The sequence below is a fragment of the Somniosus microcephalus genome, chromosome 7 (genome assembly GCF_052327205.1).
Source record: "Somniosus microcephalus isolate GS21.2 chromosome 7, FLI_Smic_1.0, whole genome shotgun sequence".
Classification (NCBI taxonomy): Eukaryota; Metazoa; Chordata; class Chondrichthyes; order Squaliformes; family Somniosidae; genus Somniosus; species Somniosus microcephalus.
This window is the reverse complement of record NC_140993.1, coordinates 57,052,520-57,066,488: the sequence shown is the minus strand read 5'-3', so window position 1 is coordinate 57,066,488 and position 13,969 is coordinate 57,052,520. Positions and strand designations below refer to the sequence as shown.

Genomic DNA, 13,969 nt, shown 5'->3' with positions numbered 1-13,969 from the left:
ATACAAAATGTAGTGTAAAATAGTAAAAATCTTCTGTTACTAAATGATTGATCGATCGAATCTATGTTGTGTTGAAAGTCTACGTGGCTGTTTAGAAGAGTGACTCAAGTCTGCGGGGCCTCCAACGTGAGAGGTGTTCTCTTTTTAGTGTGCTGAGTACGGGAGCCCGAGGCTTCGCAAGGCCTGAACTACAATCGCGTGCCATTATCTGAGGTCCTTGTGCTCCGGGATCTACTAAGACGGTCTCTTTCTTCAGTAAAAAAGTAATCGAGATGAGCAGCCATGACATGACTCAGACTAACGTGCAGCTCGAGCTCCAGCTCCAGCTCGCGTTCTATTTCTCTCCCGCCCAGCGGGCCAGATAGAATAAATTGACGGGCCAGATACGGCCCCTGGACCAGATTTTGCCCACCACTGTTTTGGAGGAATAATTCTCACTGCACTTTGCTTCGGTATCAGTTTGGGCCTTCACACTCACTTTGCACTACACAAGTTTAGTGTAAGTGTAAAGCTCAAAATGCTTTGCACCAACGTTAACCTTGTACAGTGAATGCACAAAAGAACAACGCAGAACTTCCACCCAGAAAATGGACAGTGAATGGCAGGAAAATATCTCTTATTCTGTAGATGTAGTTTATGAGTAATTTGTGGGTTGTAGGCATATAAGTCATCACATTGTTGTGTTCTGCATGGCGTATGTCTTTTTATTTGTATACCAAGCACTCCTATATCTAGCACAGTTAAATTCAGAATATAATTCACTGTACTGTGCACCAACAACATGCCTCAGACACAACCAAACAGTCCCTAGTGAAGTATGATATTTTTCTATACCCCACACCAACTGCCCTATTGTTGCTTTGAGTGAAATGAATACTAAATTGGGCAGTTCTGTGCTATGGGTGCAATACGATGCTACATCTTGATGTTATGGTTGAACAGGCTACAATCATGACATGCACAAAAGATTTTATTATATCAGTTAAATGTCTTCACACAGTTTTAGAGAATTAGAATGGTCTGACATCTTCCTGTCCTTTCTACCTCAAGGAGCAGAAAGCACCCTGATCTACATCTCTGGGCTCAGTCATGCATCAAATCTACTCAAGAGCAAACTGCGGGAGAAAAGAAGATCACGGAATGTATCGACGGTCTCAAGCAGCCTGAAAAAGTCTGTAATAATCAGAGTCGTAAAGAAAGGTCGAGGCCCAGCCAGAGAATAGAGGGAACCTACATCACAAGTGAGCACAGCTACCAGAAACCTCAGGGCTGCAGCCTAGAGCAGAGGGCCATAATGGATCAAAACAGCTCAGAGGATGAGGCTACCAGTAGTTTAGAATATGAAGAGGATCAGAGTCCTATATTCAAAAAAGCTGAAAGGCACACTATTCAGAAAGTGGACAGCCTGTCTGGACAGGTATGTTGTTGCATTGCTATTTTTGTTATCTCATGATTATGTGTTCTGCCTGTTCTTTAGGTTTTTTAACAATGCTTGTAAGTTGGTTCCTCTACATTATCTGCGTCAACTGAAAGGGACCCCTACTGGAAGGGGCGTCTGCATCACTTTTAATGCAATTGCTACTCCATACAAAAACTTGCATTTATGTAGTATCCCTTACCTAATAAAAAAAAGTCGCAAGGTGCTTCACAGAGGTATAATCAGACAAAAATGATTGCTGAGCTAGAGAAGGAGCTAGTAGGGCTGGAAAAGGTTGCAGAGATAGCAAGGGGCAAGGCCAAGGAGGGATTTAAACACAAGGATAAGAATTTTAAATTGGAGACGTTGGGGAACACGGAGCCAATGTAAGTCAGCAAGGACAATTCACAATCATGAAAAAGTTTGAGAAGGTAAATAGTAAAAACTTACTTGCACTGGTCAGTAAATTGGTAATAAGGGAGCAGCATAAATACAGGACTAGTATTAGAAACATAAAGTGGGAGGTCAGAAGTGGATATTGAGGACAAATCACATGATTTAAACGGAAATTAGATGAACACTTATATAAAAAGGCGGAACTAGCTCCAGCACAGGCACAGTAGGTTGAGGATCCTACTTCTGTGCTGAGATTCAATCTCTGGCCCGTGCTGAGTTAGCTAATCTAAAAACGGAATGTTAGCATAGTGGTTATGTTATTGGACCAGTAATCCAGCGGCCTGGACTGATGATCCAGAGCCGTGAGTTCAAATCCCACCACAACATCTGTGGAATTTAAATTCAGTTGATTAAATAAATCTGGAATAAAAAACTAGTATCAGTAATGAAACTACTGGATTGACATAAAAACCCATCTGGTTCACTAATGTCCTTTAGGGAAGGAAATCTGCCGCCCTTACCCGGTCTGGCCTATATGTGACTCCAGACCCACGGCAATGTAGACTCTTAACTGCCCTCTGAAATGGCCTAACAAGCCATTCAGTTGTATCAAAAACAAAAGGAATAAAACCGGATGGACCACCCGGCATCGACCTAGGCACTGGATTCGGACACGGAAAAGTCCTCCTCACTAACATCGTGCCAAAATTGGGAGAGCTGTCCCACAGACTAGTCAAGCCTGACATAGTCATACTCACAGAATCATACCATTGTTGAGATACCGCGGCAAACGTGGGAGTCGAGACCAGAGCTAGTAAACAGAACAGCTTTTTATTTCAGCCTCATGGCAAAACAGGAACTGGAAGAGCCCGCGCCTGACTTAAATACTCCCCAGACAGGAAGTGCTCCTGGCAGCCTGTCCCTGTGGGAAACAAGTTGCTGGAGGAAAGGGCCCCCGGTTGGGGGCGTCTGCTTAAACTGTCCGTACCGCCGTGAGCGGATTGTGTCCAGTGGTGGCGTGTCGCCACAGAGCTCCCCCCAGAATCCGCTTAGGAGGAGTGGACGAGTCGTGACGGTGGTCTGATGGTTCTGCCGCAGCGGCTCTGCGTGATCGCCGGTCTAGTTGGCGGGGCCTGGCGGTTCGCCACCGGCTGTGCTGGCTTGCTGGCGGGATGGCCTCTAGTTGGAGGCCGGGCCACGGGGACCTGTTCCCCTGGTTCTGTGTGTGCTGGTTTGAGCCGGTTGATGGAGACTGTCTCGACCCTGTCGCCGAGTCGCAGCTTGAAGACCTTGTCCCCGGTTTGTAGTACTTCGTACGGTCCGTCGTACGGGGGTCGCAGGGGTCCGCGGTGCGCGTCGTGTTGCATGAAGACGAAGCGCGCCTGCTGTAAATTTGGCGGAACGTGAGGTGCGAGTTCGCCGTGTCGGTTGACCGGAAGTGGGGCGAACTGCTGAGCGGAAGAGAAAAAGTTGAGCAGCTGCTGGTCGGTCGACCAAGGCGTGGTAGCCTCCGGAAGGAATTCGCCTGGGACGCGCAGCGGTTGTCCATAGACTAACTCCGCTGCCGAGGACTGGAGGTCTTCTTTGACCGCGGTGCGTAGGCCTAGTAGTACCCACGGTAGGCGGTCAGTCCAGGTACTGTCCTGCAGGCCGGCATGGAGTGAGGCCTTGAGTGACCGGTGGAAGCGTTCACAAAGCCCGTTGGCCTGCAGGTGGTACGCCGTGGTTCGGTGGAGCGTCACACCGAGGTCGCGTGCTGTGGCCGTCCAGAGTTCAGAGGTGAACTGGGCGCCTCTGTCGGAGGTTATGTCGGCCGGTACGCCGAACCTCGCTACCCAGGTGTTAACGAACGCCCTGGTGATGTCGGCTGTGGTGGTGGAGGTCAGCGGCACTGCCTCAGGCCAGCGTGTGTAGCGGTCGACCATCGTGAGGAGATAAGTCTGGCCTTGCGATGGCGGCAGGGGCCCGACGATGTCGACGTGTACGTGGTCGAAGCGGCGGCTGGGTACCTCGAAGTCTCCCAGGGGTGCTTTTGTATGCCGTTGTACCTTAGCCCGTTGGCAGGCGAGGCAGGAGGTGGCCCAAGTCCGAACATCTCTGCTGAGGCCGCGCCAGACGAAACGCTGGGAGAGGAGTTTGACGGACGCGCGGGAACCCAGGTGGGAGAGCCCGTGGAGTGCGTCGAAGACGCGGCGGCGCCAGGTTTCAGGGACGACCGGCCTGGGTTGGCTGAGTGTGATGTCGCAAGTAACTGCCGTGGCTTCGGGCCCGTGCGCGACCTTGGCTAGGCGTAGCCCTGGCAGGCTGGTAGCCGCCGAGAGGAGGTCTGGGTCCGTGAGCTGGGCCGCTGCTAGTTGCGCGTGGTCGACCGCGAGGTGATTCGCGCAGATGGCGGGACGGGAAAGGCAGTTGGCGACAACGTTGTCTCTACCGGAGACGTGCTGGATGTCCGTGGTAAACTCGGACACGGCTGCGAGCTGGCGTTGCTGCCGAGCGGACCAGGGTTCGGTGTGCTTGGCCATCGCGTATGTGAGTGGCTTGTGGTCCACGTACGCGGTGAAGGGGCGGCCTTCCAGGAGGAACCTGAAATGGCGGACCGACAGGTGGAGCGCGAGAAGCTCGCGGTCGAAAGTGGAGTATTTGACCTCCGGGGGGCGCAGTTGGCGGCTGTAGAAGGCAAGTGGCTGCCACGCGCCATTAACCCACTGCTCGAACACGGCCCCGACCGCGTGGTCGGAGGCGTCGGTGGTGAGCGCGACCCAGGCGTCGGCCCTCAGGTGCGCGAGCAGAGTGGCGTCGGCGAGCGCGTTTTTGGTGGCATCGAAGGCGGCTGACGTGCCAGTGGTCCAGGCTACGGCCATCTTGCCGGATTTACCTCGGAGGGAGTCGTATAGGGGCTTCATGAGGGCTGCAGCTCTGGGGATGAACCTGTTGTAGAAGTTCACCATCCCGAGGAACTCCTGGAGGCCCTTGATGGTTGTGGGGCGGGGGAACTGCTGGACGGCCTGCACCTTGTTGGGCAGGGGGACGGCCCCAGCAGGGGTGATGTGGTGACCGAGAAAATCGATCTCGGTTAGGCCGAATTGGCACTTCGCCGGGCTGAGGATGAGCCCGTGTTGGGCTAGGCGCCCGAACAGGACGCGAAGGTGTTCGAGGTGTTCCTGTTTGGAGGAGCTGGCCACGAGAATGTCGTCTAGATAGACGAATAGGAAGTTCAGGTCCCGCAGGACCGAGTCCATAAGGCGCTGGAAAGCCTGGGCTGCATTCTTGAGGCCGAAGGGCATCCTCAGGAACTCGAACAGGCCGAATGGGGTGATGACGGCTGTTTTGGGGATGTCCGCGGGGTGTACGGGGACTTGGTGGTAACCGTGCACCAGGTCGACTTTGGAAAAGACGGTTCGTCCGGCCAGTCGGGCCGAGAAGTCCTGGATGTGAGGCACCGGGTATCGGTCGGGGGTGGTGGCGTCGTTAAGGCGGCAGTAGTCCCCACAAGGGCGCCAGCCTCCGCCGGGCTTAGGGGCGATGTGGAGGGGCGAGGCCCAGGGGCTGCTGGAGCGGCGGATGATGCCGAGTTGTTCCATGGTGGTGAACTCGGCCCGCGCGATTTCCAGCTTGGCCGGGTTGAGCCTGCGGGCGTGGGCAGAAACTGGAGGGCCAGTGGTGGGGATATCGTGCTCCACCCCGTGTTTGGCGGCTTTGGCCGAAAAGGTCGGGTTGGTGAGGGCGGGAAACTCAGCTAGGAGTGCCGAGTAGTCGTCCACGGCCCTGGCGAGGCAGTAGGTCGTCAGGCCGGCCGAACGGTCTGGGGTAAAGGCGCCGGGGATGGTGGCCATAGTGTTGGCGTCGACGAGGCGGTGCCTCGGAATGTCGACAAGGAGGCCGTGGGCGCGTAGGAAGTCGGCGCCGATGAGTGGACAGAGGACCTCGGCGGTGAGGAACTCCCAGCGGTAGCAACGGCCCGCGAGGTCGAGCGTGACCATGCGGGTGCCATATGTGCGGATGTCCGAGCCATTGGCGGCGGCCAGCGTGATACCTCGTGTGCCGCGTTGGATTTCGAGGGCGGAGGCGGGGGTGATGCTGTGCTGGGCCCCTGTGTCGCACAGAAATCGGCGGTTGGTTCTGTCGTCAGTGACGTACAGTAGAGGCCCCTTTTGCCCCACGGCCATCGCGGGGGCCAGTGCGGGGGGGGAATTGAAGGTACACGGTGGCGTGCAGCGTTGGGCCTTAGTGCCAAAACGGGTGTGGTAGTAACAGTGGCCCGGAGTGGTAGGGCGGGCGGGCCGGGGAGACCGCGTGGTCGTTTCCGCGAGGTCGGGCGTGACGTCGCGCGCGGACTGTGCAGAGAGCAGCCGGTCGGCCTTTTCTGCTATGACATTCAGGTCCGTGGAGCCAGACTCCACAATGAGCGGGCGGATGCTGGCGGGAAGCTGCCGAATGAAAAGCGTGCGAAAGAGGGCGCCGGGGGGCTTGTCGTCCGCGAGGGACAGCATGTGGGAAAGCAGGTCTGATGGTGAAGCGTCACCGAGACCGGGGAAGTCAAGGAGTTGGCAGTGGCGCTGGTAAGAGGACGTTTGAAATTTTTTAAGGAGCGCAGCCTTCAGATGTTCGTACTTGCCAGTCTGTGGTGGGTCCTGCAGCGCTGCCCAAACTTTGGGGACGGTAGCGTACGTGAGCGAGGAGACGAGGTAGTCGTACTTCGTGGTGTCGCCTGTGATGCCTTTCAGCCGGAATCTGGACTCGGCTTGAACGAACCAGGCTTCGGCCAAGTTTTCCCAAAAGTCTGGTAATTTAACCGTGACTGCGTTTGTATCCGCCATGCTAGCTTAGGATTCGTCCTGAGCGTCGGGGTCACCAGTGTTGAGATACCGCGGCAAACGTGGGAGTCGAGACCAGAGCTAGTAAACAGAACAGCTTTTTATTTCAGCCTCATGGCAAAACAGGAACTGGAAGAGCCCGCGCCTGACTTAAATACTCCCCAGACAGGAAGTGCTCCCGGCAGCCTGTACCTGTGGGAAACAAGTTGCTGGAGGAAAGGGCCCCCGGTTGGGGGGCGTCTGCTTAAACTGTCCGTACCGCCGTGAGCGGATTGTGTCCAGTGGTGGCGTGTCGCCACACCATCCAATGTCCCAGACTCCTCCATCACTATCCCTGGGTATGTCCTGTCCCACCGGCAGGACAGATCCACCAGAGGTGGCTGTGCTGTCGGGAAGCATTGGCCCTAGGAATTCTCAACATTGGCTCCGGACCCCATGAAGTTTCAAATATGGGCAAGGAAAACTCCTGCTGATTACCACCCACAGCCTCCCTCAGCTGATGAATCAGTACTCCTCCATGTTGAGCACCACTTGGAAGAAGCACTCTGGGTAGCAAGGGAGGGAGTTCCAGAATTTTGACCCAACGATGCTGAAGAAATGGTGATATATTTACAAGTCAGGATGCTGTGTGACTTGGAAGGGAACTTGCAAGCGTGGTGTTCCCATACGCCTGCTGCCCTTGTCCTTCTAGGTGGTACAGGTTGCAAGTTTGGGAAGTGCTGTCGAAGAAACCTTGGCGAGTCACTGCAGTGCATGTTGTAGATGGTACGCCTTGCAGACACGGTGCGTTGGTGATGGAGGGAGTAAATGTTTAAGGTGGTGTAAGGGGCATCAATCAAGCGGGCTGCATTGTTCTGGATGGTGTCGAGCTTCTTGAGTGTTGCTGGAGCTGCATTCATCCAAGCTCCTGACTTGTAACTTGTAGATGTTGGAAAGGCTTTGGGGAGTCAGGAGGTGAGTCACTCGCCACAGAATACCCAGCCTCTGACCTGATCTTGCAGCCACAGGATTTATGTGGATGGCCCAGTTAAGTTTCTGATCAATGGTGACCCCCAGGATGTTGATGGTGGAGGATTCAATGATTGGTAATGCCATTGAATGTCAAGGAGAAGTGGTTAGACTTTCTCTTGTTGGAGATGGCACTTCACAGAAGAATCACAGAAACCCCACAGTGCAGATAGAGGCCATTTCGGCCCATCGAGCCTGCACCAACACATATCCCACCCGATCCCCGTAACCCCTACACCAACACATATCCCACCCTATTCCTGTAACCCCACGTATTTAATCCCCCTAACACTAAGGGTCAATTTATCATAGCCAATCAACCTAACCCGCACATCTTTGGACTTGTGAGGCGCGAATGTTATTTGCACTTATCAGCCCAAGCCTGAATGTTGTCCAGGTCTTGCTGCAAGCGGGCACGGACTGCTTCATTATCTGAGGAGTTGAGAATGGAACTGAACACTGTGCAATCATCAGCAAACATCCCTACTTCTGATCATATGATGGGGGGAAGGTCATTGATGATTGGGCCTTGGACACTGCCCTGAGGAACTCCTGCAGCATTGTCAAGAAATTAAGGGGACCTGATAGGGTAGATAGAGAGAAACTATTTCCACTGGTTTGGGAGTCTTGGACTAGGGAGCATAACCTAAAAATTAGAGCCAGGCCTATGAGGAGTGAAGGTCAGAAACACTTCTACAAGCAAAGGGTGGTACAAGTTTGGGACTCTCTTTCGCAAATGGCAGTTGATGCTAGATCAATTGTTAATTTTAAATCTGAGATAGATTAATTTTTATTAGCCAAAGGTATTAAGCGATATGGGGCAAAGGCGGCTATATGGAGTTAGATCACAGATCAGCCATGATCTCATTGAATGGCAGAACATGCTTGAGGGGCTCAATGGTCTGCTCCTGTTCCTATGTTAATAGACAACAGCTCCAACAATGCAGCTCTTCCACAGTACTGTACTGAAGTGTCAACCTAGAGTGGGACTTGAACCCAGACTATGACAGAATTGAGAGTGCTAACAACTCAGCCAAACTGAATTTTGAGCTACCGGAGAAGGCCATTGAAGCAGACATTATAAATGGATATAGCTGACAAATGGATTGGTTTTCTGAGAGAGAAGGATTGGAGGATATGATTGAAAAGGTGGATAATGGAGTTCTTATGATTTTAAGAACTCAGCTTTTGACTTGATGCAGGAAAATAGATTTTTGAGTTTGATCTGCTTTAATTAGAATGTTATTTGCCAATTTGTTTATACTATACTGTTACACTAGTCTTACTCTGTTGATTACAGCACTTTGTTGAGCGTTGGCCTCAGAGTCAGCGGTTGCAGTCCACTGACGTGTTGCACTTCAACCATTAACTAATGCGCCTGATGTGTGTTTAGTTCAGGACTGTTGGTGGTGGGGGAAGGGGAAGAATAAGGAAAGAGAACAACACATTTCTAAGTCGCACATATGGATGTAGCAGGGTTTTTTCCCTCCAAGCTGCACATGTCCGTTCTTTTTATTTCTTTGTGTTAATTAATGTGTTTTTTTTTAAAAACTCGAAGCATCCCTGATGACTCGTCTAATTTAGCTGCTGAGCTATATAAAAAAAGAGTTTACTTCTATATGGCCATTGATGACCTTCCCTCCATAATAAGGTCATGTGGAGCATAAACACCGCACAGGCCAATTGGGCTTAATGGCTTGTTTCTGTACCGCACACTAGATGTAAGCTTCAGAAGTGGGGCTGTTTGCTGATGTTTGCACAGTGTTCAGCTTCATTCGCAATTCCTCAGATAATGAAGCAGTCCATGCCTGCATGCAGCAAGACCGGGACAACATAAGTGGCAAGTAACATCTCCAACTAGATGCTGACTGACCCGCTGTGTTTCCAACTTTTTCCGTTTCAAATGTGCAGCATTTTGTTTTTTATTTGTCCTTGCAATGCTACTTTCTGACTTTTTTTTTAAATTGCTGCCAATGGTGAGACTGTTCCTTTAAAATCTCAGACTATGCCTGCATGTAAGTCACATTTTTTAGACTGAATTACTGTAGAGTGTCAGCTGTGACTCAGTGGTAGCACTCTTGCCTCGGAGTCAGATGCTTGTGGGTTCAATTCCCACTCCAGAGACTCGAGCACAAAATCCAGGCTGACACTCTTGTGCAGTACTGAGGGAGTGTTGTACTGTCGGAGATGCCATCTTTCGGATGAGACGTTTAACTCAGGTCACTCAGGTGGATGTAAAAGATCCTATGCACTATTTTGAAGAAGAGCTTGGGGGTTCTCCCCAGTGTCCTAGTCAATATTTATCCCTCAACCAACATCACCCAAAAAAAATAGATCATCTGATCATTATTGACATGAATCAGTCATTCATGAAAGAAAGACTTATGAAATAATACTGAGAGGCCTGCGGGTGGCGCTGTCCAGGGAGAGTATAAATACTCGGGCACGGGCCCAGCTTGCGCAGGACATTCTTAACAGGAACTAGTGAAGGACACAACTGGACCTCCATGTTGTAAAACAGTTGATTAAAGCTTTGTTTAACGCTTAGACCAAGTGCCTAGTAGTTTTCTTACGTTAATTAAATTATCATATTGCGGGGAGCTTGTACACAAATTGGCTGTTGCGTTTCCTACATTCTAACAGTGACTACACTTTAAAAGTACTTCATTGGCTGTAAAGTTCTTTGGGACATCCTGAGGCTGTGAAAGGTGCTATAGAAATGCAAGTCTTTTTTTTACTGTGTTCTGTTGATTTTTATTTTTTTTTCTTCCTTTTTCCTGCGAACTTCCATCCTCCCTTTCGATGAAGTGCGGTTCCACAAGTGCCAGGCCCAGATGCCCATTCTTCAAGCGTAATCCCAGACACTTGAGTGTCGGCTGACTTTTTCTAAATGGGGAACATCACAGCCGAACACGACCCTGCCCTCACCTGGCATCCACACCCGCTCGTACCAGTAGTGGTTGCTAGATAGCAACGAGGAGTGGGAATCTTGACCAATTTTTCTCTGTCTAATCCAAGGTGTTCAGGCCAACTGTCTCTTCACTTCTCTTAGGCAGTCCCTCAGAACCGAGGATGACTTGCTTCCACATTACTGAGTTCTCAGGTGACTGATGAGTCCAATGAGGGACCTACAGTCTCTGTCACAGGTGGGGCAGACAGTGAATGAAGGGGCGGGTGGATGGGGTCCTTGGGTTGACTTGCGCTGCCTGCGCTTGGCTTCTGCTTGCTCCCGGCGAAGAGACTCGAGGTGTTCGGCGCCTTCCCGGATGCTTCCCCTCCACTTTGTGCGGTCTTGGGCCAGGGATTCCCAGGTGTCAGTGGGGATGTTGCACTTTTTCAAGGAGGCTTTGAGGGTGACCTTGAAGCGTTTCCTCTGCCCACCTGGGGCTCTCTTGCCGTGCCGGAGCTCCGAGTAGAGCGCTTGTTTTGGGAGTCTCGTATCGGGCATGCAGACAATATGACCCGTCCATCGGAGCTGATCGAGCGTGGTCAAAGCTTCGATGAAGGCCAAATGTAGCACCACCAGATCAACTATCTCAGCACAGATTTGCGAACAAACCTGGGAACTCTGATCTACATGTGGAAAGTGAAGTGAAACATGCATTCAGATAGCAGATTATCACATCACCGTATCGCCTCAAGCGATTCACACAATGTGCTGCTTTTTGAAGTGAACTGTCATTATGTCTGCAGAAGTTGGGCTCCCCCATTGATTTTTTTTTTTAACAGGGAAAAGTCTTTTGTTTATAATTAACCGTACTGTTTTTCTACCACTCCGTTAATAACAGGGGGCTACCGACATTAAAGAGATAGTTACTATTTCAAATGATGGCAGCTGCGATGGGATTGCGGAAGAGGAGCATGTTAACCCACAGTTTCTCTGGCAGCTGAACCTGCTTACGCACATTGAGGCCGTGCAGAACGAAGTGAACAACAGAATGGACCTCATTGAGAAAGAGCTGGATGGTAAAATCAGCACTGCGGTGCTACTGTAAATCCCCTTGTGCATTTACGTTATGGGCTGGTCAAATGTTAATGCAAGATTTCACCAGAATAATACAGGTTGCATAAACTTGGTTTGTATTCTTTTAAGTTTAGATGGTTGAGGGGTGATCTAATTAAGGTGTTTAAAATGATAAAGGAATTTGGTAGGGTAGATACAGAGAAACTATTTTCTCTGGTGGGGAAATCCAGAACAAGGGGGCTCAATCTTAAAATTAGTGAAATCAGGAAGCCAATTACACAAAGGGTAGTGGAAATCTGGAATTTGCTCCCCAAAAGGCTGTGGATGCTGGGACAATTGAAACTCAAGACTGAGATCGATAGATTTTTGTTGGTAAGGGTATCAAGGGCTATGGAGCAAAGGCGGGGAAATGGACTTGAGGTACAGATCAGCCATGACGGAACTGGATCGAAGGGTTGAATGACCTACTCCTGTTCCTATGTTCCTATGATTTTGGGTCTCATTTGCTCCCTCCTATATAATTCAGAGGGTAAATACACTGCACCACAGCAGATCAGAAAACGGTCTGTGTTCGACCTCAGTTTGTGCTGAGTTAGCTGATCTCGGCTGGAGCAGTGGTGGGATCGAAACAATTGGTTTCTCGTCTAAAATATATTAAAGATCTTATGGTTGTACGCACTGTTTGCAAAACCGTAATTCCTATTTTCCTGTTTTTGTCACACTTAGGTATCATCCTTTTCCATGTTAAATCCCTATGTCCACATTTATAATGGCAATTGCCTATGTAAACTTGTCACGCTATAAGTGCAATCTACCCCTGCTGGTGGCACAGTAGCATCTCAGTTTTATGTCTCCCTGAACTGCAGAGAAATATCTTCACTCCAACCAACTCTACTTCTCTGCTTCCCAAATTTCCATAGGTTTTGCTGTTTATCTACAACTAATATCAAGTAAAAGTACCGTATAAAATTAGGACCGAATATATTGACTTAAAATGGGGATTGAATTATGCTTCATTTGAAGATTATACTTGGTCTTAACTCTCTGTGTGCAGCACCATGAAAGAGAAAAAAATAATAATTAGAAGTGTAAAGTCTGTAATAGCTACATTCCTCTCAGGGCTGTACTGATGTAAAACTCCCAACAAAGCAATATGACTAAACATATTTAACAGAGGAAAGTGCCCTTTTTTACTTACAGTTAAACCAATCATGTTTTTAATTTTCTAAGTTCTCTTTTGTATGTTTGACACTGGTTGAATTTGTAACAAAGTTTTTCTTTCTTTGTTCTCCCTCCCGTGCAATCTCCTAGTTCTGGAAAGCTGGCTGGATTTTTCCGGGGAACTTGAACCACCGGAACCACTCGCACGACTTCCGCAGCTGAAACGCCACATCAAACAACTCCTGACGGACTTGGGCAAGGTGCAGCAAATGGCAAGCTGCTGCTCTCTTTGAGAAGACAATGATTGGTGGGGTGTAAGGGGGTGGGGTAGAGGGGGGGCGCCACGTTAACAACGACAAACGACAAGTTGTTGAGTGTGGGAAGGGGGTGGCGGAAAAGGAATGGAGCAGACTGAAAACCACACAGTGGAAGCAGAATGGAACCATTGAGGCGCTAATGTTTCTACAACTTGTGTGTAGAAGGATTTAAGTTCTAATAGCAAATTTGGAGGAAAAGAAGTGGCTTGAACTGAAAATATGGACCTTTTAGGTATCCTACGACATCAAGCTTAAGACAGAGCTTCACTTTCATTCACAGCACTTGTCAGCATAAAGTGACCCCATTATGTTGTGACCCCATGCATATATAGTACAGAGAGCATCACAATCACTGATCAATTGTGCGCACACACCTTCCTAACTGGTCATGAATTCCTTAGTAACAGTGTGGAAGGGCTCTTGGCTGCTAAATGAGCAATGGAAGTAGGATAACACAGATGGGGTCATCAGCTTTTTGTTATTAGGAGTAAGTGACTCTAGCTAGAGGCTAGAAACACATCAAAAGAGTACTGCTCCTGAAGTTAGGTACTGGAAAACGATCACTTTCCCAGTAGACAGCTGAATTGTCTGATAGGCAATGAAATAATGCAGAGATGAGCAGATTATGGGGCCAAATTGAGCCTGTTTTCAATCACTGCAGCGATATTCATTATGTTCTTTGTGGTAGGTTGGCAAAGTGCAAGCTCAACTTACTTGCCCCAGGAGCAGTTTAGAAAGGAATACTCATTCCCGCAACGTGGGCAAGCGACTTCCCATCTCCTGTAGTTCCCAGCGGTCAAACCATAAATCCTCTGACTTCTCAACACAGTACTACTTTCTCATTTGGAGAGGAAAAAAAAACCCTGTCTATTTGCACAGATTGTGACTGAGG

General features: G+C 49.8%; 1 protein-coding gene across 7 annotated transcripts in view; it reads left to right on the top strand.

The window, feature by feature from the left end:
* Window positions 1-13,077, top strand: part of phf20l1 (PHD finger protein 20 like 1) — a 159,846-nt gene extending 146,769 nt beyond the window's left edge. For all 7 annotated transcript variants that reach the window (XM_085992486.1, XM_085992488.1, XM_085992487.1 and 4 more), the window contains 3 exons: window positions 1,051-1,417; window positions 11,424-11,601; window positions 12,911-13,077. In XM_085992486.1, the coding sequence (XP_085848612.1) occupies window positions 1,051-1,417; window positions 11,424-11,601; window positions 12,911-13,053 (688 nt within the window). In that variant the 3' untranslated portion in view covers window positions 13,054-13,077. The remainder of the gene's footprint in view (window positions 1-1,050; window positions 1,418-11,423; window positions 11,602-12,910) is intronic.
* The last annotated feature ends 892 nt before the right edge of the window (window positions 13,078-13,969 follow it).